General features: G+C 72.3%; 4 protein-coding genes across 6 annotated transcripts; 2 read left to right on the top strand and 2 right to left on the bottom strand.

The window, feature by feature from the left end:
- Window positions 1–900: 900 nt before the first annotated feature.
- Window positions 901–3,963, top strand: CCKBR (cholecystokinin B receptor). Its single transcript, XM_062020322.1, has 5 exons — window positions 901–1,057; window positions 2,401–2,652; window positions 2,720–2,984; window positions 3,109–3,236; window positions 3,449–3,963. The coding sequence occupies exons 1-5, from the start codon at window positions 901–903 to the stop codon at window positions 3,961–3,963; spliced, it is 1,317 nt and encodes a 438-aa protein (XP_061876306.1).
- Window positions 3,964–5,935: 1,972 nt separating this feature from the next.
- On the top strand, window positions 5,936–9,313 carry SMPD1 (sphingomyelin phosphodiesterase 1). Its single transcript, XM_061989956.1, has 6 exons — window positions 5,936–6,166; window positions 6,721–7,484; window positions 8,140–8,311; window positions 8,406–8,482; window positions 8,553–8,698; window positions 8,789–9,313. Exons 1-6 carry the CDS (start codon window positions 5,939–5,941, stop codon window positions 9,196–9,198), a joined length of 1,797 nt encoding a protein of 598 aa, XP_061845940.1. The 5' UTR covers window positions 5,936–5,938; the 3' UTR covers window positions 9,199–9,313.
- On the bottom strand, window positions 9,306–16,528 carry APBB1 (amyloid beta precursor protein binding family B member 1). 2 transcript variants are annotated; one of them, XM_061989937.1, is made up of 14 exons: window positions 16,509–16,528; window positions 15,295–16,115; window positions 13,785–13,978; window positions 13,281–13,337; window positions 13,119–13,204; window positions 12,948–12,984; window positions 12,695–12,832; window positions 12,495–12,622; window positions 11,896–12,010; window positions 11,673–11,757; window positions 10,612–10,695; window positions 10,396–10,511; window positions 9,931–10,107; window positions 9,306–9,848 (listed from the first exon to the last, which is right to left on the bottom strand). In XM_061989937.1, the coding sequence occupies exons 2-14, from the start codon at window positions 15,896–15,898 to the stop codon at window positions 9,681–9,683; spliced, it is 1,989 nt and encodes a 662-aa protein (XP_061845921.1). In that variant the 5' UTR covers window positions 15,899–16,115; window positions 16,509–16,528; the 3' UTR covers window positions 9,306–9,680. The 2 variants fall into 2 exon arrangements, with proteins under 2 accessions (XP_061845921.1, XP_061845928.1); XM_061989944.1 differs by having other exon boundaries at window positions 12,495–12,565.
- A 1,902-nt stretch (window positions 16,529–18,430) lies between these two features.
- Window positions 18,431–22,068, bottom strand: HPX (hemopexin). Of its 2 annotated transcripts, none has more exons than XM_062020319.1 (10): window positions 21,986–22,068; window positions 21,722–21,831; window positions 21,555–21,635; window positions 20,987–21,141; window positions 20,562–20,715; window positions 20,136–20,348; window positions 19,922–20,029; window positions 19,198–19,328; window positions 18,751–18,895; window positions 18,431–18,670 (listed from the first exon to the last, which is right to left on the bottom strand). In XM_062020319.1, exons 1-10 carry the CDS (start codon window positions 22,048–22,050, stop codon window positions 18,444–18,446), a joined length of 1,389 nt encoding a protein of 462 aa, XP_061876303.1. In that variant the 5' UTR covers window positions 22,051–22,068; the 3' UTR covers window positions 18,431–18,443. The 2 variants fall into 2 exon arrangements, with proteins under 2 accessions (XP_061876303.1, XP_061876304.1); XM_062020320.1 differs by having other exon boundaries at window positions 21,761–21,831.
- Between the last annotated feature and the right edge of the window lie 1,693 nt (window positions 22,069–23,761).

Raw genomic sequence — 23,761 nt, 5'->3', positions numbered from 1 at the left:
ATACCCTCAGGGCACAGGGACCCCCTGGAGTGCAGGGTCCCAGAGGGGTGCAGGGTCCCCCCAGGACTCAGGGTCCCTGAGGCGGTCGAGGAGCAGGAGGAACAGGCCCCACAGCGCTGAGGGTTATCTGGGGCCAGGGACGACGATGACGACAACAGCAGCAGCAACAACTGCCGGGGGACCGGGACAACCGCTGCTAGTAACCGTGACAACCGCTGCTAGGTAACCGTGACAACCTCTGCTAGGTAACAGTGACAACCGTTGCTATGTAACGATGAGTTGTTGGTGAACCAGGACGGCGCGGTGACCGCGGCACGACGGGACGGGACGGGACGGGACGGGACGGGACAGGGAGAGGGATGGGGATGGGGATGGGGATGGGGATGGGGATGGGGATGGAGCAAGACAAGGGGCAGAGGCCGGGCCGGTTGCGCGTGGGCAGTGGCGAGAACCGAGGGGACGGGACGGGCCACGGCGGCGGCGAGCCCGGCAGGAGGGGGCCGGAGCTCGGGTCTGCCAGGTTACCCCACGACCCCTGCCCGGTGACCGCGTCCCGGTGACCGCACCCCGGGACACTCCAAGCCCCCGGCGAGCACCATGCAAGCCCATCCCGAGCCCCTCCATGCCCACGCGCGGGGTCCTGCCGGCTGCGGGTCCGGCGGTCCCCGCGTCCGCCCGCTCCGCTCGCGCTGCCGGTGTCCCCGATGCATCGCGCCCCCCCGCCGCATCCCCCCCGCCTCTCCCCGCTACCGCCCCCCCGCCCCCGGCCCGCCCCGCGCCGGCGCCGCCCCCGCTCATTCTCCCGGCGGCTGCGGAGCGGAGCGGAGCCGCCTCCCGGTGCTGCCGCCGGGGCGGGCGCGATGGGCGCGGGGGGGCTCTGACGGCGGCTCCGCCGGCGCCATGGACCCGCGGCGACTCAACGAGTCGCTGCAGGAGCTGCTCTGCCGCCCCGGGAACGGATCCGGCCCCGCCACCGGCACCGGCACCGGCTCCGCCGGGAACGGCTCCGCCTGTGACCTCCTCCGCAGGGGCCTCCGCGGACCCCCGGCGCCCAAAGGTGAGACCGGGAGGGAACGGGAGGGAGCGCCGTGTCCCGCCGTGTGCGCCCCGCGGCACCCCGCATCGTCCCGCCGTGCCCTTCGCTTCGTCCCGCCGTGCCTCCCGGTGCCCGCCGGTGCAGCCCGCCGTGCCTCCCGGTGCCCGCCGGTGCAGCTCGCCGTGCCTCCCGGTGCTCGCCGGTGCAGCCCGCCGTGCCTCCCGGTGCCCGCCGGTGCAGCCCGCCGTGCCTCCCGGTGCCCGCCGGTGCAGCTCGCCGTGCCTCCCGGTGCTCGCCGGTGCAGCCCGCCGTGCCTCCCGGTGCTCGCCGGTGCAGCTTGCCGTGCCTCCCGGTGCTCGCCGGTGCAGCCCGCCGTGCCTCGCGGCGCATCCTCCTGCCCGCTGCAGCCCCGGTGCCCCTCGTCCGCCTGCCCGGTCCTCTCCGGTGCTACCCGGAGCTCTCTGCCCGCCTGCCCGGGGCAGCCCGCGGACCCCGCCGCGCTCCACGTCCCGCCGCAGCCCCGCCGGCCGCTCTCCCCGGTCTCGGTCCCCGGTCCCGGCAGGGACGCGCCCCGGGCGCTCCGCGTCTCGGCGGAACAGGCACTGCCCGGCGTCCCGGTGCCGGCTCCCGGGGCAAGGCGAGCAGCTCGATGCGGCACCGGCATAGCTGTTGTTCGTCTCCCGGGGAGGACCGGTCCTGGCCAGTCACGTCCCGGGGCTGCCGGGGGCGCGGGAGCCCGAACACCCGGGGGACAGAGGCCCGGGGCAGCCGCGGGCAGCCGCATCCCGCCGGCACGGCCGAGGGCTCAGCGCCGGGGACGGGCAGCACCGCAGCTCCCGGTGCCGGAGCCCAGCGCGGGTGGCAGCGAGGGGACAGCGGGACATCACACGGACACCTGCACGGAGGGAAGCCGGCAGCCTGGTTGCCCACTGATCCTACCAGGCACGGCCGGATCCAGACAGAGCCCAGCGTGCTCGGCAACGCTGCCCTCCCGTGCCGGGGTGACCCCAGGCACCGGGGTACCCCTCCTCAGCCAGCCACCCCTCTGTGCCGCGGTGTTCCAGGGTGCCAGGCTACATCTCCTGAGCCACGCTGCCCTCCCGTGCTGGGCTGTCCCTGAGGCACCGGGGTGCATCACAGCCACGCTGCCCCTCCCGTGCTGGGGTGTCCCCGAGGCATAGGGGTGCATCAGAGCCACGCTGCCCTCCCGTGCTGGGGTGTCCCCGAGGCATAGGGGTGCATCAGAGCCACGCTGCCCTCCCGTGCTGGGGTGTCCCTGAGGCACCGGGGTATATCAGAGCCACGCTGCCCTCCCGTGCTGGGCTGTCCCCGAGGCGCCCGTGACTGTGCCGTGCTGCCCGCAGAGCTGGACCTGACGGTGCGTGTCCTGCTCTACGCGCTGATCTTCCTGCTGAGCGTCTGCGGGAACGCCCTGGTCGTGGCGGTGCTGCTCCTGAACCGCCGCCTGCGCACCGTCACCAACTCCTTCCTGCTGTCCCTGGCGCTCAGCGACCTGATGCTGGCGCTCTGCTGCATGCCCTTCACCCTCATCCCCAACCTCATGGGCACCTTCGTCTTTGGAGAGGCCATCTGCAAGCTCATGGCCTACCTCATGGGTACGTGGGGCTGGTGGGCAGGGGGAGGGCCGAGCCGAGCCGTGCCACTGACCCGCGCTGCCCGCAGGCGTCTCCGTCTCGGTGTCCACCTTCAGCCTGGTGGCCATCGCCATCGAGCGGTACAGCGCCATCTGCAACCCGCTGCAGTCCCGCGTCTGGCAGACGCGCTCGCACGCCTGCCGGGTCATCGCCAGCACCTGGCTCTTCTCGGCGCTGCTCATGCTGCCCTACGCCGTCTACAGCACCACGCGCGCCGTGCCCGCCGCCGCCGCCCGCCCGCCCCTCAGCCAGTGCACCCACGACTGGCCCAGCGAGCACATCCGGCAGGCCTGGTGAGTCCACGGCCCTGGGACCCCCGCGCGGCCTCGGGACCCCCCGCACGTGATCCAGCACCGGCCCCACTGCTACAGCCGGGCTGGTGTGCGGACACGGAGCCATGGGTGCTGCATCTTCCAGGTACGTCCTGCTGCTCCTCATCCTCTTCTTCATCCCAGGCGTGGTGATGATCGTGGCGTACGGGCTCATCTCCCGCGAGCTCTACCGGGGCATCCGCTTCGAGCTGGACATCAAGGGGGAGGCTGCAGGTGAGGGGCTGGGTTCCCACAGCCAGACCACTGCACGGGTAGAGCCCCCTGAGCATGGGACGAGGGAGACGGCTGCACCCCCACCCCGGGTGCCCACTGCTCCCCTGAGGAGCCCTCCCCATGCCACATCCCGCATCCACCGCAGCCCAGGCGGGTCCATGCGGGGCCGCAGCCGTGACCGCAGCCGTGACCGCATCCCCTCCACCCCCCAGGGCAGCGCAACAGCGGCGGGGAGCCGGCGCCTGCCTGCGACGAGGGCGACGGCTGCTACCTGCAGCTGTCCCGGCCGGGCGGCGCGCTGGAGCTGCGGGCGCTGGGCGCCGCGGGCGCGCAGCAGGACCGGGCGCGCATCAACAGCTCGGAGGCAAAGCTGGTGGCCAAGCGGCGCGTGATCCGCATGCTGGTGGTCATCGTGGCCATGTTCTTCCTCTGCTGGCTGCCCGTCTTCACCGCCAACACGTGGCGCGCCTTCGCCCCGCGGGCGGCCCAGCGGGCGCTCTCGGGGGCCCCCATCTCCTTCATCCACCTCCTGTCCTACACCTCTGCCTGCGCCAACCCCCTCATCTACTGCTTCATGAACCGCCGCTTCCGAAAAGCCTTCCTGGCCACGTGCGCCGGCTGCCGCCGCGCCTGCCCGCGCCGCCCGCTCGAGGAGGAGGTGACCCACGCCAACGCCTCGCTCTCCAAGTTCAGCTACACCACCGTCAGCAGCCTCGGGCCCCCCTGAGCCGCCTCCTGTTTTGCCCCAGGCTCTGCCTGAAAGCCTCGTGCCCCCGTCTGCCCCGGCACCCTCCCTGTGCCCGGCACAGCTCGGTGCACCCCCAGCCTCCGGGACCCCCGTGTCGCCCCTCTCCCGTCCTCCCCGGGGCCTTGCTGGCCCTTGCCCAGCCCCAGGACCCTCAGTGCCCCCCAGGACAGCATGCCCAGGGCAGGCTGGGGATGAGGAGCTGGGGCAGGCCCTCGGGGCTAGGCAGGCTGGGGAAGGTCGAGGTGCCCCCAGCTCACACTGGGGTCTCCTCACTCCATTCCCTGTCTCCAGCCGCAATAAACTGTCCCTGTGCCCATCTGCCGCTGCCGCTTCCCACCACATTCAGCCAGAGCCGACACCGGGGGGTCCATGGGGCAAAGCTGGGCAGGATGGGGGGGTGGACACACACACAGACACACAGACACACACACACAGACACACACAGACACACACACACACACACACAGAGTCACACACACAGACACACAGACACACACAGACACACACAGACACACACAGACACACACACACACAGACACACACACACACACATAGACACACACACACAGACACACACACACACACACACAGACACACACACAGTCACACAGACACACACACAGACAGACACAGACAGACACCCACACCCACACCCACCCACACCCACACCCACACCCACCCACACCCACACCCACACCCACACAGACACACACACACACACACACACGACAGGGGAAGGGACCAGCCTCGGGAGGAGAGACCCCAAGGGGACTCCCATCTCCTCAGAACCTCACAGGGTCTCCATCCTCACAGTGCCCAAAGGAACTCTATGCCCCAGCATCTCAAGGTTACTCCATCTCCCCCAGTGCCCAAGGGTCTTGGTTCCCCCGTGTCCAGGGGGACTCCATCCCCCTAGAACCCCAAGGAGACCCCATCTCCCCATAGCCCATGGGGACCATCTGCCCCAATGCCCAAGAGGACTCATCACCCACTGCCCACGGGGACCTCATCTCCCCAGTGCCCCAAGTTACCTCCATGTCCCCCAGTGACCACGAGGACTTCCTCTCCCCAGAATCCCATGGTGACACCTCTGCCATGCCCAAAGGTCTCGTTCCCCCCGTGTCCACGGCGACAGCTGTCCCGCCGTGCCCAAGGGTCTCAGTCCCCCAGTGTCCATGGCGACCACTCTCTCGCTGTGCCCAAGGGTCTTGTTCCCCCCGTGCCCACAGGGACCGGCTCTGCCGCCGTGCCCAAGGGTCTCCATCCTCCCAGTGCGCACGGGGATCCCCTGTGCTGCTGCCGTGCCCAAGGGTCTCATGCCCCCGTGCCCAGGGTGACCGCGCTCCCGCCGTGCCCAAGGGTCTCGGTGCCCCGGTGCCCACGGTGACCCCTCTCCCGCCGTGCCCAAGGGTCTCCAATCCTCCCAGTGCGCACGGGGATGCCCTGTGCTGCCGCCGTGCCCAAGGGTCTCGGTGCCCCGGTGCCCACGGTGACCACTCTCTCACCGTGCCCAAGGGTCTCGGTGCCCCGGTGCCCACGGTGACCGCTCTCCCGCCGTGCCCAAGGGTCTCAGTCCCCCAGAGTCCACGGTGACCACTCTCTCACCGTGCCCAAGGGTCTCGGTGCCCCCGGTGCCCACGGTGACCGCTCTCCCGCCGTGCCCAAGGGTCTCAGTCCCCCAGAGTCCACGGTGACCACTCTCTCACCGTGCCCACAGGGACCCGCTCTGCCGCCGTGCCCAAGGGTCTCGGTGCCCCGGTGCCCATGGTGACCCCTCTCCCGCCGTGCCCAAGGGTCTCATGCCCCCGTGCCCAGGGTGCCCGCGCTCCCGCCGTGCCCCCGGTGCGTGTCCCGGTGCCGCCCCGTCCGTGTCCCGTCGTTCCCCGGAGGCCCCGCCCCGCCCCGCCCCGCAGCGCCCCGCAGCGCCCTCTGGCGGCGGAGGCGCGGCTGGGCCATGGCGGCGCGCGCTGGGCTGGGCGCGGGGGTCCCGCCGCCGCCGCCCCCCGCGCTGCTCCCCGCGCTGCTCCTCGCGCTGTCGCTGTCGCTGTCGCTGTCGCTGCCGTCGGGGCCGCTCCCGACCGAGCGCGAGGCGCTGCTGGCGGCGGGGCAGCGCCTGGGCTGGCGGAACGTCTCGTGCCCGGCCTGTCGCTTGCTCTTCGGGGCGCTGGACCTGGCGCTGCAGGTGGGCACCGGGGCAGGGGGGCACCGGGTGGGGGCACCGGGATGAGCACCGGGGCGAAGGGCACCGGGCGGGGCACTGGGGCGGGAGGCACCGGGGCGGGGGGATACCGAGGCAGGGGACGGGGGGCACCGGGGCGGGGGGCACCGGGGCGGGCAGAGCGAGGTTCCGGGCAGCAGGCGTGGAAGGGACCGGGACGGGGCAGCGCCGGGGCCGGGATGTCACGGGACATTGAGAGGGGATCGCGGCGGGACAGCGACAGGCGGGACCGCGACGGGGCCTCGTGACAGAACGTGCTGGGACACGTCGGGGCTCGTGACGGGCACGAGACGGGGACGGGGACGGGGACGGGGACGGGGACAGGCTGGGCGGGGGGGACGGGCGCCGGGGAACACCCCCTCCTGCCCCAGAGGGGAACCGGTCTGTGGCGCAGGGGGTTGGGGAGGGGGCAGGGGGAGCCGTGGTCTGTGGCGCAGGGGGTTGGGGAGGGGGCAGGGGGAGCCGTGGCGGGGGCCGTGGCGGGGCCGCGGGCAGCCCAGCCCGTGCCTGCCCCGCAGATGGAGCCCGCCGTGTCGCGCGTGGGGCGCGTGGCGTCGCGGCTGTGCCAGGACCTGCGCCTGGCCCGTGCCGAGATCTGCCGTCAGGCCGTGCAGCTCTTCCAGCGCGACGTGGTGTCGGCGTGGGCGCGCTCGGTGCTGCGGCCCGGCGAGGCGTGCGGGCTGCTGCTGGGCCGGCGCTGCGGCCGCTGGGACATCCTGGGCGCCTGGAACGTCACCCTGCCCGACACCCCCAAGCCCCCGGTGCGGCCGCCGCGGCCGCCGCCGCCCGGCGCCCCCACGGCGCGGCTGCTGTTCCTCACCGACCTGCACTGGGACCGGCGCTACACGCCGGGCAGCGACGTCGCCTGCCCCGACCCGCTGTGCTGCCGCGGCCCCGCTCGGCCCGGCCCCGGCGGCGCCGGCTTCTGGGGCGAGTACGGCAAGTGCGACCTGCCGCTGCACACCATCGAGGGGCTGCTGGCGCAGCTGCCCGGCGCCGGCGCCTTCGCTGCCGCATACTGGACGGGCGACATCCCGGCGCACGACGTGTGGCAGCAGAGCCGGCAGGACCAGCTGCTGGCCCTGCGCACCGTCACCGCGCTGCTGCGCCGGCACCTGGGCGACCTGCCCGTCTACCCGGCCGTCGGCAACCACGAGGCCACCCCCGTCAACGCCTTCCCCCCGCCATACGTGCGGGGCAACCAGTCGGCGGCCTGGCTGTACGACGCCATGGCACAGGCCTGGCAGGACTGGCTGCCCCCCTCGGCGCTGCAGACCCTCCGGTGGGGGCGGGGGCTGCGGGGGGTGGGCTAGCAGGGGCTGCAGTGGAGGGGCTAGCAGGGACCTAGGGGCTCTGAGCTAGCAGGGGCTGCAGTGGAGGGGCTAGCAGGGGCCTCAGGGCTCTGGGTTAGCAGGGGTCTGAGTGCTCTGGGTTAGCAGGGGCTGCAGGGGGTGGGCTATCAGGGGCTGCAGTGGAGGGGCTAACAGGGACCTAGGGGCTCTGAGCTAGCAGGGGATGTAGGGGGTGGGCTAGCAGGGGCCTGAGTGCTCTGGGTTAGTAGGGGCTGCAGGCAATGGGCTAGCAGAAGGGCTGCGGGCTGGGGGTCTTTGGGCAAGGAGGGCTCAGGACTGGAGCAGGGTGTGCTTGGGCTGGCAGGGGCTTAGGAGGGCTGAGAGGTGGAAGGGTAGAGAGTGATTTCCATATTGAGAGGGCACAGGGGGGTCCTGGGCTGGCAGGGGGGCTCGCCACTGGGAGGACACAGAGGAGTCTCCACGCTGGGGGGCTGTGGCTGGCAGCAGCTGAGCGGGCTCGCGGCTGGGAGGGTGTGGGGTGCTTTAGGGGGGCAGGGGCTTGGGGGCTGCCAGGCCGGGGAGTTTGGAGCAGGGAGGGTGGCTGTGGGGAGTGGCCACGCTCACTCCATCCCCCCATCCCCGCAGGGCCGGCGGCTTCTACACGACAAAGGTCTGGCCGGGGCTGCGCCTCGTCTCGCTCAACATGAACTTCTGCTCCCAGGCCAACTTCTGGCTCCTGATCAACGCCACGGACCCGGCCGGGCAGCTGCAGTGGCTCGTGGGGGTCCTGGCGGCCGCTGAGCACGCGGGGGAGAAGGTGAGGGGGGCACGGGCGCCCCGTGTGAGGGGGGGTCTGTGCGAGGAGGGTCCCGGGCATCCCGCAGCCCCCCCCGTGCCACGCTGCCCCCCAGGTGCACATCATCGGGCACATCCCGCCGGCGCACTGCCTGCGCAGCTGGAGCTGGAACTACTACCGCATCGTCAGCAGGTCAGCGCAGACCCCCGGCCCCCTCCCCCCTGCCGGGGGGCTGCCGCCCTCACCCCCCGCCCCGGCGCAGGTTTGAGGGCACCATCGCCGCGCAGTTCTTCGGGCACACGCACCTGGACGAGTTTGAGATGTTCTACGACGAGGAGACGCTGACGCGCCCGGTGTCCGTGGCCTTCGTGGCCCCCAGCGTCACCACCTACATCAACCTCAACCCCGGTGCGCCCCGACCCCGCCGCGATCACCCCCCCCGGCCCCCGGTGCCCCCCGGCCGCGGCGCCGCCGCCTGACGCCGCCCCCCTGCCACAGGGTACCGCGTCTACGAGGTGGACGGCGCCTACCCCGGCAGCTCCCACGCCGTGCTGGACCACGAGACCTTCATCCTCAACCTGACCGAGGCCAACGCGCCGGGGGCCGCGCCGCGGTGGCAGCGGCTCTACCGCGCCCGCCAGGCCTACGGGCTGCCCGGCGCCTTCCCCGCCGACTGGGACCTGCTCATCCGCCGCTTCCAGGACGACGAGCGGCTGTTCCAGCGCTTCTGGTTCCTGCTGCACAAGGGGCACCCGCCGCGGCAGCCGTGCCTGGCCGCCTGCAAGGCCGCGCTGCTCTGCGCCCTGCGCACCGGCCGCTCCGCCGACCCCGGCCTGTGCCAGCCCCTGCGCCCGGCGCTGCCCTTCGCCCGCGTCCAGGCGCTGTGGCGGCAGCGGCGGCTCTGCTGAGCCCCGAGCTCAATAAAGGTGTGACGGACCCCGCGGCCACTGCCGGGCCCGGCCACACGCGCCACCGGCCCTGCGCCTCGCGTGGCCCCGGCAGGGAGGCCCCGGGCTGGTGGAATGGGTTGTTTATTAATCATTTAGTACGACACAAGAGCTTCGTTACAGCGTGAGCGGCAGCTCCGGAGCCGGCAGCGCCGGCAGCCCCCCGCCGCAGGTTAGACCGCATGCATCGGGCTGGGGGGGCCCCGCGCCACCATCCCTGGGCTCGACCCCCTGGCCCACCGCCCTGGGGCACAGCTCTGGGCGCGCTTCCCCGGCGCCCCACGGCCCCCTCGCCCCCGGGGACCCCAGCCCCGGCACGGGCTCGCCCCCCCGCCAGCGCCCCGCACGTCCCCGGCGCTGCCGCCCCCTCCTGCCTGGCCTCGCAGCCCATCCTGGCGGCAGCGGGTGGGGAAAGGGGCCTCGGTCGCGTCTCTCGTCCCAGCTCACGGCGTCTGGGCCCCGAGGCGCTTGGGCTTCAGGCTGCCCAGGAGGGTCTGCACGCCGCGGCGCACAGAGGAGCCCACCCGGCGAGCCACCGAGTCGGCCGGCGGCGCGGGCAGGCAGGAGCTGGAGGCCTGGGGCCGGGCGTCCAGGCACTTCTGGTAGCGCAGCTGCGGGAAGCGGGGGTGAGCGCGGGCCCGGGGGGCTGGGGAAGGGGCCGGGGGGCTGCGGGGGGTCGGGACACACACTCACCATGCAGGCGGCCTGCAGCGCCTCGCTCAGCCCCGCGGCGTTGGGCTCGCACCACACCATGTGGCAGCGGAAGGCGCCGGGCGCGCTGGCCATGATGAAGGCGAAGGAGCGCACGTCCCGGCCCACCCCCATGAAGGACAGGAAGCGCACGCGGCACTCGCACAGCACCGCCTCGGTCTGCGGGCATGGACGGTGCTCAGCCACGGCACTGGCACCGGTAGCGCTCGGTCCCTGCCACGGTACTGGCACCGGTAGCGCTCGGTCCCTGCCACGGTACTGGCACCGGTAGCACTCGGTCCCTGCCACAGCACTGGCACCGGTAGCACTCGGTCCCTGCCACGGCACTGGCACCGGTAGCGCTCAGCCCCTGCCACAGCACTGGCACCGGTAGCGCTCAGCCCCTGCCACGGCACTGGCACCGGTAGCGCTCGGCCCCTGCCACAGCACGGCAGCGGCACCACGCACCTGCTCGTGGGTGATGGTGAGCGTGGCGGGTGCCACGTTGACCACAGTGGGGGTCCAGCGCTCCTTGGTGCCGGTGGCCAGCGCCGCCTCCAGCGCCGCGTTGATGACGTCCATGCCTGCGAGAGGAGGGGGGCGGTGAGGGGCTGAGGGATGTCCCACGGCTGTCCCACGGAGGGCAAAGAGTGCCCCCCGCCAACCCCCTGGCCCCACACTCACCCACGGGCTTGGCCACGGGCACACAGCCCAGGTAGCACACCGGGAACTTCTGCACCACCTCATTCTTGGGCGCCGGGAACTCCACTGTGGCACAGGGCAGGGTCAGCTCTGCACCGGCACTGCTGTGCCCCACATCCGCACCACAGCACAGCACCCCACACGCAGCCCCCCAGCACCACAGCCCCCGGCACCAGCACATCACCTCCCCAGCACCCCACATGCAGCCCCCTAGTACCATCATCATCATCCCTCTAGCACCACAGACCCCCAGCACCGCAGCCCACCACACACAGACCCCCAGCACCACAGCTCCCTGGCACCAGCACATCACCTCCACAGCACCCCACACGCAGCCCCCCAGCACCACAGCCCCCTGGCACAAGCACATCACCTTCACAGCACCCCACACGCAGCCCCCCAGCACCACAGCCCCCCGGCACCAGCACATCACCTCCGCAGCACCCCCCAGTATCATCATCATCATCCCTCTAGCACCACAGACCCCCAGCACCGCAGCTCACCACACACAGCCCCCCCGAGCACGACCATCATCACCCTCCCAGCACCACAGCACCCCACGCTCAGCCCCTCAGCACCACAGTCCTCCAGCACCACCACATCACCCTCCCAGCACCACAGCCCCCTGGCACCGCCACATCACCCCCCAGCACCACAGCCCCTCAGCACCGCACATGCAGCCCCCCAGTGCCAGCATCATCACCCCTCTAGCACCACAGACCCCAGCACCACCATGACCCCCTTAGCACCACAGATCCCCAGCACCACCATCATCACCCTCCCAGCACCACAGTCCCCCAGCACCACGGCACCCCACGCTCAGCCCCCCAGCATCACGGCGCCCCAGCACCACCACCATTCCCCTCACACTCCCCAGTAGCATCACATCACCTCCTCAGCACCACAGGACCACCACCATCCCCCTCACACCCCACCACAGCACCCCACATGCAGCCTCCCAGCACCACCACCATCAGCACCGCAGACCCCCAGCACCAGTGCACCGTGTCTCCCCACAGGCACCCCGACCCCCGGCCCTGTACCCTGGAAAGGGATCTCCACCAGCCGGGAGGGATCCATGCACAGCCCGTTCGCCAGCGCCCGGGCGCTGCGCCGCTCCGCCATGATCTGGGGAGAGCAGGGGGGCACCGGCCCCGCCAGCTGTCACACCACAGCCCCCAGCTGCCCCCTGAGGACGCCAGAGCAGGGACAGCCCTGCCTGGGAGCGGACCTTTGAGCTGGCAGGGCGTCTGGCAGGGGTCTCACCTGGGAGCACACCTCGTGCAGGCTGGTGGCGATGTTCTTGGCGGGGCTCTCACAGCGGAACACGTGGCACTTGAGCATCTGTGTCAGCTGGTCCCGGGCCACATAGGCAAAGTCCCTGCGGGCAGGGGTCACGCTCAGGACCCCCCTGGACCTCCCCTGAGCTCCTCCCACCCACCGTGTGCCTCCTCCACCGGCCCAGCGAGGCACAGGGCTGGGGGCTGGCGTGGGGCTGAGCCGTACCTCTCCCTGCATCCCCGGGCAGCGCAGCAGGAGAGAGCGAGAGCCGAGTTAGCGGGGCCAGGACAAGCACAGCCCCCCACCCCCTGCCCCGGTGTCCCCCCAGCAGACCCACGAGACCCTCCCTCTGCCAGACCAGCACCGCTGGGGGCTCAGCCTCAGGATCCCACGTGCACAGGACCCCCACAGCCCACCCCTCCCTCCACCCACATCCCACACAGCCCTACACCCCACATGCAGGGGACCCCCACAGCCCCCCCTGCAAGAGACCCCCACAGCCCTACACACACCAGCTCCCCACACCCTCCGCTCTGCAGCTGCACGGGCCCCCCCAGCCCGGCACAGCGAGCCCCCGGCCCCACCTGCCGCTGTCTCGCCCCACGCCCCAGACGCGGATGGCGGCCACGGGCTGCGCGTGCAGCAGCGCCTGGTCCTGCGGGTCCAGCAGCTTCAGCGTGCGGCCCTCCAGCTGCAGCAGCATGGCCCGGCCCTGGGGGGAGCGCGTCAGGGGGGCTGGGGCCGGGCCCGGGGGGCGCTGGGGGGGGCAGGGGGCCGCACTGACCTCGGCCCCGGCGCCGGGAGGGCCGCGCTGGTGCAGGGAGAGCTGCCGGATGCAGTTGTTGACGGCGACGCTGCTGCGGCCGGGCGCCAGCTCGTCCTCGCTCATCTCCACCCAGCCCAGCGAGCGCACGGCGAAGCGCTGCGGGGCACGGCGTGGCGTGGGGTCTCAGCCGCCCCCCAGCACCAGGGCGGACCCCAGACCCCGCGGAGCCAGTGGGGAAAGCGCTGCCCACGCCGGTGGGGCTCTGACCTACCTTGGAGCCCGGCTTGTCCTCCTCGGGCAGGGCCGCGCTGCAGGAGCGAGGGCACTGTCACCAGCGCTGACCCCGGGACCCCCAGAGCGAGCCCACGCAGCCCCCTCCCGCTGCCTGGGGTCCCAGCTCCCCAGGAGGCTGCACCCCCCATCCCCCCTGTGCCACACACACCCCTCTCCCGGCGAGGCCGGGCTCGGCGACGGCGGCTCTGCATCCTCTGCTCCTGGCTCCTCGTCCACGTCCTCAGCCGAGGGGTCCTGGGGAGGGAGTGGGGGGCTGCAGAGGCCGTGCGCCATGGGGGGCTGCCCCAGGCCACCCACTGCCCCCTCTCACCTTCCAGAAATCACCTTCACCAAAGCGCTCAGCCGGGGCAAAGCCCGTCCAGGCGAGCTGCAGGAACAGCAGGGCTGGCTCAGGGTGTGGCCATGGGGCAGCCCCCCGGCCCCACAGCCCCCTGGCCCCACAGTCCCCCAACCCCCAGCCCCATAGCCCGCTGGCCCTGCAGTCCCCCAACTCCCTGGCCCCCCAGCCTCCAGCTCTGCAGCTCCCCAGCCCTGCAGCCCCCCATCCCCCTGGCCTTTCAGCACCCCAGCCCTACAGCCCCCCGCTCTGCAGCTCCCCAGCCCTGCAGCCCCCCATCCCCCTGGCCTTTCAGCACCCCAGCCCTACAGCCCCCCGCTCTGCAGCTCCCCAGCCCTGCAGACCCCCAGCTCCCCGGCCTCACAGCCCCTCAACCCCCAGCCCCCCAACCCTCAGCCCCACAACCCCCTGGCCATGCAGCCCCCCAGCCCTGCAGCTCCCCAATCCCAGCCCCGCAGCCCCCCAGCCAGGACTCACCGGGGGCTCCTCAGAGGAGGGGGTGATGGCCGGGGAGCCCGGGGCCGAGCCGCGGGCCAGCCCCGAAGGCGGCTGCCACTGCGTGGTGCCGGTGGGGATGTGCCAGTAGTAGGTGCCCGAGGTGTCCTGCACCCGCATCCATCCCGCCGGCAGGTCTGAGTCCGTCTCGAAGGAGTTGCGGGTCCAGAAGGAGTCTGGGGGCACGGGGGGAGAGGCAGGGAGGTCAGTGTCCGCGCCCCTGGGGCAGTCCCTGCTCAGCCCCACGCCTGGCCCCGCGCAGAACTGCCGTGGGGCCCATCCCACCCCCCATCCCAGCAGCCCCCAGCCCCACGGCAGCGCTCACCTGCGCCGGGCTGGACCAGGCGTTGCCCCGGCAACCGCTGACGGCAGCACCGGGATGCGCATCGGGACCGGGATGCGCGGGGGGCGGGGACGGCGGGGGGCGGGACGGGGTTGGTGGGCTGGGACGGGGGGCGGAGGATGCGGGAACGGGGAGAGGGGCACGGGGGGACGGCGCGGCACAGGCTGGGGGGCTGCGTGGGGCAGACGTGACGCGGGGGGGGTACTGCCAGGGATAGGGACTGGGGTAGGGGGTTGGGCTGCAGCCTGGAAGGGTGCTGGGGGGCACAATGGGGCTGGGGGGCACAGTGGGGCTGGAGGGGGGTACAGTGGGGCTGCACTCCCAGACTGGGGGGTGGGTGAAGACAGCACTGGCGTGGGGGGCACAGGGGGGCAGGAGCAGGGAGAGGTGCTGGGGGGCACAGAATGGGCTGGGGGCTCACAGCAAGGTGTCACAGTGGTAACAGAAGATTGTGGGGCTGGAGCGGCCCCCCAGTGGCTGGGGAGAACAGGTATTAGTGGGCAAACAGGCAGGGGTGCAGGGGCTGATGGTAGCCAGGGGCAGCCCTGGGGGAAGCAGAACAGCTGTGGGGCTGGCAGCAGCAGCGGGGCTGGCAGAGGCTGGCAGCAGCAGTGGGGCTGGCAGAGGCTGCCGTGGGGCTGGCAGCAGCAGTGGGGCTGGCAGAGGCTGCCGTGGGGCCAGCAGGAGCAGCCATAGGGCTGGCAGGGACCCAGGGCAGTGGGGGTGGCCATGAGGCTGTCAGAGGCTGCCGTGGGGCCAGCAGGAACAGCCAAGGGGCTGCCAGGAGCAGCCGTGGGGCTGGCAGGGACCCAGGGTTGGCCATGGGACCAGCAGGAGCAGCTGTGGGGCTGGCAGTGACCTGGCAGCAGCCATGGGGCTGGCAGGAGCAGCCGTGGGGCCAGCAGGAGCAGCCATGGGGCTGGCAGGAGCAGCTGTGGGGTCAGCAGGGATGCAGGAGCAGCCGTGGGGCCGGTAGGGACACAGGAGCAGCCGTGGGGCCGGCAGGGGCAGCCATGGGGCCAGCAGGGATGCAGGGGCAGCCATGGGGCTGGCAGGGACCTGGGGGCAGCCGTGGGGCTGGCAGGAGCAGCTGTGGGGCCGGCAGGGACGCAGGGGCAGCCGTGGGGCCGTGGAGCGGCGGGTGCCCACCTGCATCGTCAGGGGAGCTGCCGGCCGGGCTGCCCTGGCTGAGCGTGGCCCAGCTGGAGTCCTCGTCGCTGGCGGTGCCGCCGCGGACACCGAACAGGCGGCTGGCGCTGCGCCCCGGCTCCCGCGCCACGCGCTCCCCGCTCGCCTCCGACTCGGCCGTCGCGGGGTCGCTCTGCACCGGCGTCGAGTCCCCGTCCTCCTCTTCGTCCTCCTCCTCGTCCTCCTCATCCTCGTCCTCGTCCTCCTCCTCCTCCTCGTCCTCGCGGGCGCCCCGCAGCTGCAGGAGCAGAGGCCGCGTCCCCGCGGGGGTGTTGGGGGCCGGGACCCCCAGCCCCTCCTCCTCGGCGAGGGGGGACCCGAGCTCGTTGCGGTTCTGGTCGCGCTCAGCCGCCCGGCGCAGCTGGTTCTGCCCGTCCTTCACCCACTTGGCGTTGGCCGGCTCCTCGCTGGGGGCGCCCGGGTCGCCCCCGGCCCGCGGCTGGGTGCCCTGCGGGGGGCCGGGCTGCGGGTGCCCGGGCGCGGGGGGGTCCCGCAGCCCCAGGCTCAGCCCCGGGTGGCTGTTGTCGTTGGCCAGGTCGCTCCGTTTGCTCAGGGCCCCCGACATGGCCGGGGCTGGTGGTGGTGGTGGTGGGGTGATGGTGGGCGCGCGGGAAGGTCGCGGGGGGCGGCTGCGGTGGGTCCGGCGTCTGCGGTGGCAGCGGCGGCGCGGGAAGGGACCCGGGAAGCCCCTCCCCGGGGAGCCCCCGCCGCCGGGCCCGGCCCGACCCTCAGCTGCGGCCGCTACAGCCCCCGGCGCGTCGGCACCTCGGCCTCCATGGGGCCTGCGGGGAGACGGGCAGCCGGGCACGGGCGGGCACCGACGGCAGCGGACGCCGCGGATGCGCCCCCCCCGCCCCCGGCCCCCGCACACCGGGGACGCCCGCGGACACGGCCCCTTCCCCCTCCGCCGGCCCCACGGCCGCGACCCCCACCCCGACGGAGCTCCCCTCCTCGGGTCCCGACGGAGCCCCCCGGGAGGGTCCCCGCGCCCTCGGGCCCCCGCTCGGCCCCGCGCCCGTGGGATGCCCGCGGGGTCTGCGCCGCCTCCGCCCCCCGCGCTGCGATGCCCGCCCGGAGCGGCCCCGGCCCGCAGCGCGCAGCAGCCCCGCTCCCCCGCTCCCACCCCCGGCCCCGGCCCCGGTGCGGTCCCGGTGCGGTCCCGGCCCCGCCGGTACCTGCGGCGGCTCCGCGGGCGGGGGGGGCGGCGCGGGGGGCGCTTCCGCTTCCGAGGGCGGGGCGGGGACAGCGCCCCCACCGGCACCGGCAGCGGCAGCGGCAACCGGCACCGACACTGGCACCGGCAGCGGCAACCGGCAGCGGCAACCGGCAACCGGCACCGACACTGGCACCGGCAGCGGCAACCGGCACCGGCAGCGGCAACCGGCACCGACACTGGCACCAGCAGCGGCAACCGGCAGCGGCACCGGCAACCGGCACCGACACTGGCACCGGCACTGACACTGGCACCGGCACCGGCAGCGGGGCGGGAGGGGGCAGCGGCACATGGACACCGGCCGCGAGCTCCTGTCAGGGCGGGGGACGGAGCGGGACGGAGGGGGGGGAACCACACACGGTCCGGTGCGTCCGGCCGGGGACACGGGACACGCAGCCACGGGGCTCGGCACGGCTCGGCACGGTGCTATGGGACACGGCACAGCCTGGCACGGTGTGTGGGTCACAGCCCGGCACGGCATGGCACGATGCCACAGGACACGGTGCCACGGAGGCTTGGCATGGCTGGGCACGGCTCGGCACAGTGCCATAGGACATGATGGCACGGAGATCGGCATGGCTCGGTGCGGTGCTATGAGACACGCTGCCACGGGGCTCGGCACGGCTCGGCACGGTGCCATGGGACACGGCACGGCCTGACACGGTGTGTGGGTCACAGCCCGGCACGGTATGGCACGATGCCACAGGACACGGTGCCACGGAGGCTTGGCATGGCTGGGCACGGCTCGGCACAGTGCCATAGGACATGATGGCACGGAGATCGGCATGGCTCGGTGCGGTGCTATGAGACACGCTGCCACGGGGCTCGGCACGGCTCGGCACGGTGCCATGGGACACGGCACGGCCTGACACGGTGTGTGGGTCACAGCCCGGCACGGTATGGCACGATGCCACAGGACACGGTGCCACGGAGGCTTGGCATGGCTGGGCACGGCTCGGCACAGTGCCATAGGACATGATGGCACGGAGATCGGCATGGCTCGGTGCGGTGCTATGAGACACGCAGCCACGGGGCTCGGCACGGCTCGGCACGGTGCCATGGGACACGGCACGGCCTGACACGGTGTGTGGGTCACAGCCCGGCACGGTATGGCACGATGCCACAGGACACGGTGCCACGGAGGCTTGGCATGGCTGGGCACGGCTCGGCACAGTGCCATAGGACATGATGGCACGGAGATTGGCAATGGCTCGGTGCAGTGCCATAGGACATGATGGCACGGGGCTCGGCACGGCTCGGCACGGTACCATGGGACACGGCACGGCCTGACACGGTGTGTGGGTCACAGCCCAGCACGGTATGGCACGATGCCACAGGACACGCTGCCACGGGGCTCGGCACGGCTCGGCACGGTGCTATGGGACACGGCACAGCCTGGCACGGTGTGTGGGTCACGGCCCGGTACGGTACCGGCAGGCAGGCTGCTGCCGGCGCGGATTGGCACCGGGCGCTGCTCAGCACCGTGGCAGGGCATAACCCGGTACGGAACGGCCCGACCCGGGAGTCCCCCAGCTGACACGGCCCGGCCTGAAGCCCCCCGCACCCCCCCGTGTCACCCGGCACGACCCCCGCACGGCCCCGCCCAGCCAGCCCGGGGTGGCACCGGGACCCCCGACCCCCGGCAGAGCGGGAGCTGCTGGGGGTCTGTGCGGTGTTTGTCGCGAGGGGCGCGGGGACACAGCGCGGAGCTGCTGGGGGTCTGTGCGGTGTTTGTCGCGAGGGGCGCGGGGACACAGCGCGGAGCTGCTGGGGGTCTGTGCGGTGTTTGTCGCGAGGGGCGCGGGGACACAGCGCGGGAGCTGCTGGGGGTCTGTGCGGTGTCTGTCGCGAGGGGCGCGGGGACACAGCGCGGAGCTGCTGGGGGTCTGTGCGGTGTTTATTGCGGGCAGCCCAGGAAGCGCGCGGAGATGCTGCCGAGGGCTGCGGGCTCCCGCGCCGCCAGCAGCTCGCCCACGCCATCGTACCGGGCGAAGCGGGGGCCGTGGAACAGGAAGACGCCGTCGGAGGTGCACATGGCCCCGTCCACGGCGTCGTGGGGCAGCGGCACCGCGGGTCCCGCCCACCGCGGCGTCTGCGACAGGTCCACGGTCCGGATGCTGCTCCCTGCGGGACGACTCCGTCAGCCCACGGGCACCGGGCAGCGGGGAGGGGGCGCGGTGGGGGTCCCGCGGCGCGGTGCCCACCTGAGATGAGGTAGAGCTGCGCGGAGCCGGGGCAGGTGAAGGCGGCGTCGGCGCTGGGGACCCCCAGCTCATCCTGCAGCGGCCGCGGGTAGCCCAGGACGGGCCGGTGGCCCTGCCCCGAGAGGAAGGCGGAGACCTGGGAGCCCTGCGGAGAGCGGCGGCGTGGGCCGGGGGCGGCCCGGGGCGGGCCGGGGGCGGGGCTGGGGTCTGTGGGATCCCCGGGGACCTGGGCTGGGCTGGCGCTGATCCCGGCGGTGACGGCCCCGGCGTGCCCCGGCCCCGGGGGTGATGTCCCCTGGGGTCCCGGTGCCGGGTACGACGTGTCCCCCCCGCCTCGGGTGCAGCCCTCGGGGGTGGCCTCACTGGCGGATCAGCGAACGGCAGCGGGGGCGAGACCCCCCGGGGCTGGGGAGGGGGAGAGCGAGGGGCAGCGGCCCCCAGACAGACCTGGATCAGGTAGGAGCGTCCCTCCCAGGCGAAGGCAGCGTCCACTTCCCCCTCCAGTCCCGGCCAGCTCTGTCCCACGGGCCACGCGTGGAGCCCGTCCCGCAGCGAGTCGAGGCGGAAGGACAGATTCCCTGCGGGCTGCGTCAGCGACTCTGCCCCACGGACCTGCCCCACCGACCTACCAAACACCCCTATCCCATGGCCCTGCCCATGGTTCTGCCCCACCGACCTGCCTCACAGATCTGTCCCACCAACCTGCCCCACAGCCCCATCCCATAGCTATACTCCACAGGTGTGCCCCACTGATCTGCCCCACAGCCCCATCCCATAGCTATACTCCACAGGTCTGCCCCACTGACCTGCCCCACAGCCCCATCCCATAGCTATACTCCACAGCTCTGCCCCATCGACCTGCCCCACAGCCCCATCCCATAGCTATACTCCACAGATCTGTCCCACCAACCTGCCCCACAGCCCCATCCCATAGCTATACTCCACAGCTCTGCCCCACCGACCTGCCCCACAGCCCCATCCCATAGCTATACTCCACAGGTCTGCCCCACTGACCTGCCACACCAATCCACCCCTCAGCACAGCCACAGCCCCCACGCCACAGCCCCCCCACGGCCCCACGGCCGCCTGCCCCGCAGCCCCCAGCACTGCCACGGGGGGTCACGGCTGTCCACAGCCCCATAGCCGCCCCCGGTGCCCCGCAGCCCCTCACCACGGAAGGCGTAGATGCGCCCGGTGTCGTCAGAGAGCAGGGCCTGGAAGGGCATCTGGCTGCAGGGCTCCCCGGCATCCCCCCACGAGGCGTTCCCCTGCCCGTGCCCTGCCGGGAGCCGCAGCGCTGACAGCGGGGCCGGGGGGCTGCGGGCAGGGGGCGCAGCCCCCAGGGGGCACGGCGGGGGTCCCGGGGAGGGTGGGGGAGTGCTCACCTCGTCCCGGGCAGGGTATGAAGTAGTCGCGGAGGTCGCGGGTGCGGGCGGGGCTCAGGGGGCCGGTGAGGGGGTGGAAGCGCTGGAAGCCGGTGCCCCGCAGGCAGTAGAAACGCTCCAGCCAGCGCAGGGCAGCCCCGCACGGCCCCAGCCCCGGCCACACGCGCGGCTTCGTCACCCGCAGCGACACGTCGAACGCCCATACCTCGTCCCCTGCGCCGACGGCACCGCACCGGTGAGCCCGCGGGGCACGGCTCCCAGCCCCACAGCCCCCCTCGGTGCCCCACGGCAGCCCCTCTGCCCACCCAGCCCCCACTGCCGCCCCACGGCACCGACGGCACCGGTGAGCCCGAGGGGCACGGCTCCCAGCCCCACAGCCCTGCCACAGCCCTCACCCTCCTGCCCCCCGGCCCCGGCGCCGCTCACCCTTGAAGAAGAGGATACTCTCGCCCCCGCACTCCTCGGCGGGGCACTCGACGGCCGCGTCCAGTCCCCCGGGGACCCCCGGGAACTCGTCCTCCACTCGCCGCGGGAAGCCGGGCAGCAGCTGCCCGTCGGCGTACGCCCAGACCTGCTCTCCCTGCGGGTACCCCACGGGCTGAGCCCCGCGGCCACCACCCCGGGGGGGACACAGGGCCAGACCCGGGGGACACTCCCAGGACAGGAGCCCCCTCTCGAGACAAGACCCTCCAGAGCCCATCCCTCCCGGCAGCCCCCAGAACTGGTCCCGTGGGCCCGCTCAGGGGTCTGGGCAGAGGACCCCCACCCCCACTACATGGCTCCCATGGCAGCACGTGGGGCCACCGAGCCCGGGACCCCCGCCAGCACCCGCCACCCCCCCGCGGCAGTACCTGGAAGAGGTAAAGGCCGTGGCTGTGCCCGGGGTGCTGCCGGAGGGGCAGGCGCAGCGCCGCGTCCACGGGGCCACTCAGCTCGGGCCAGGATGTGTGCAGGGGGCGGACGTGGGGCCGGGGGTCCCTCCAGGAGCTCTCCCACACCTCCTCGCCTGGGCAGGGCAGCGGTTGGCCCCATGGCCAGCGGGCCCTTGGCGCTGCCCTACACCCTGTGCCCACAGCCCTCGGGTGCTCCACAGCCCCCCTGCCCCACTACTCCCCACACAGCCCTTTGTTGTCCTCCCTGGAGCCCCATCCCCAGCCCATTCCACATTTATCCAGACCTCCAACTCAAAGCTCCCTTCTGTCATCTGCCCCCATGGACCTCATTATCCCGCCCATCCCCTCCCTCGTTCCCACCTCCAGTCTCCCAGTGCCAGGCTCGTCACCCCCCATTTCTCACAGACGCCTCAGGACCCACTCCCCAGTTCCCCCAGCCCCACAGATCCAACCCCCTGCCCCATTACAGCCCATTTCTAGTCCTCATTTTGCTCTAGTGTCCCCCAGGGCAGCCGCCCAGCCCCACCTCTGAAGAAGAGCATGGTGCCGTTCTCGCTGAGCGTGGTGGCGTCGAAGCCGCTCTCATCCGCACACAGCTGGGCCAGGTCTGGGGAGAGGGGTGTCAGGGTGGTGCAGACCCCCAAGACAGACCCCTGGCCTCCCACTCCACAGCACTCACTGTGTCTCACACACCTGTGACTCTGCCTCCCTCCCGCTGCCGTGGGCTCTCACCTGTGTCGTTGCCGGGGGTCTCAGCGCCATGGGGGTGACCCCCTCCAGCTGCCTGTTGTTTGCTGTGGATCCTGGGGATGGGAAGCACTGTGGGCTCACAGCTCAGAGCCCCAAACAGCCACATACACACCCCACGTACAGCCCCCACCCCATTTACCCCCTGCCCCAAACAGCCACCCCACCCCATACTCCCACCTCCTCTGTGCCCCCCAGTGCCCCACTCACAGAGGGTGGGCGCAGGCGAGGGCCAGGGCCCATGCCAGGCAGAGAGCAGTGGTGAGGACCCTCATGGTGTCTCCTGAGGCTCTGTCTGCCCCACAGCTCTATATAGGGCAGGAGGGGTGGTTACACAATTGCCCTGCCCCATTGCTCAACCCAGCCCACTCCACGAAACCTTTGGCTGTGCGGGGGGGGGCGGGGGGGCACATGGACAGGGCACTGCATGGGGGGGGCACATGGTCAGGGCAGTGAATGGGAGGACACATGGACAGGGCAGTGAATGGGGGGCACAAGGACAGGGCACTGCATGGGGGCAGAAGGACAAGGCACTGCATGGGGGAAACAAGAGCAGGGCAGTGAATGGTGGGACACAAGAACAGGGCAATGAGTGAGGGGCAAAGGGACAGGGCAGTGAATGGGGGGGGCACAGGGACAAGGCACTGCATGGGGGGCACAGGGACAGGGCAGTGAATGAGGGGCACAAGGACAGGGCACTGCATGGGGGAAACAAGAGCAGGGCAGTGAATGAGGGGCAAAGGGACAGGGCACTGAATGGGGGAGGCACAGGGACAGGGCAGTGAATGGGGGGGGCACAGGGACAAGGCATTGCATGGGGGGCACAGGGACAGGGCAGTGAATGAGGGGCAAAGGGACAGGGCAGTGAATGGGGGGGGCACAGGGACAGGGCAGTGCATGGGGGAAACAAGAGCAGGGCAGTGAATGAGGGGCAAAGGGACAGGGCACTGAATGGGGGAGGCACAGGGACAGGGCAGTGAATGGGGGGGGCACAGGGACAAGGCATTGCATGGGGGGCACAGGGACAGGGCAGTGAATGAGGGGCAAAGGGACAGGGCAGTGAATGGGGGGGGGGCACAGGGACAGGGCAGTGCATGGGGGAAACAAGAGCAGGGCAGTGAATGAGGGGCAAAGGGACAGGGCAGTGAATGGGGGGGCACAAGGACAAGGCACTGCATGGGGGGCACAGGGACAGGGCAGTGAATGAGGGGCAAAGGGACAGGGCAGCGAATGGGAGGTGCATCCCCCCCCATCATCCCCCCCAACCACAGAGCCATTGTGGGGAGTCGGGGGGGACAGGGCTCACACCCCATGGGAGGAGGTGACAGTAGAGCCTTGGCCCTCGGCCCAGGGACACCAGTGGGGCTCAGAACCCAAGGCAATGGGATGGGGATGGGGGTGAAGGGCTGCTCCCAGTGGGGCAGGAACAGGGGTGAAGGGCTGACCCCAGGGAGAGAGTCAGCCCCGAGGGTCCAACTCTGGTAGGGTTGATCAGCCCCCCATGTTGTGTAGTTGGGGATATGGGGAGCAGGGGCGTCCTGGCCCCAGCCCAGCCCCTTCCCAGCAACCCCCCCCCATCCCGGTACTGGGAAGGGCCTTGACCCCACGGGCACTGTTTGCTCTGGCCCCCAGCCATGGGCAGGGCCGGGCGCGGTGCCGGGGCAGCCGGGGGGCAGCCAGGGGGCAGCCGGGGGGCAGCCAGGGGGACAGCCGAGGGTCGCGAGGGGCACATCCCGCAGCTACCGGCGCCCTGGCCCCAGGGGCAGCCCCTGAGCGGGACAAAGCTGCCGTGGGGTGCGGGTCTGCTGGGCAGAGCCCGACAGGGAGGGCGAGCACAGACCCCCCCGCTCCATCCCTCTCCCGGCGCTGCCCATCCGACCCCGTCCCGCTTCCCGTCGGACCGGTCCGTGCCCGCCCCCGCTGTCCCGGCACGGCCAGTCCGTCCCGTCCCGTCCCGTCCCGGGCCGACGGCCAGCGCTGGCAGCG

This window comes from Colius striatus, chromosome 1 (assembly GCF_028858725.1).
Source record: "Colius striatus isolate bColStr4 chromosome 1, bColStr4.1.hap1, whole genome shotgun sequence".
In the NCBI taxonomy this organism is placed as follows: Eukaryota; Metazoa; Chordata; class Aves; order Coliiformes; family Coliidae; genus Colius; species Colius striatus.
This window is presented reverse-complemented; position numbering and strand designations above follow the sequence as displayed.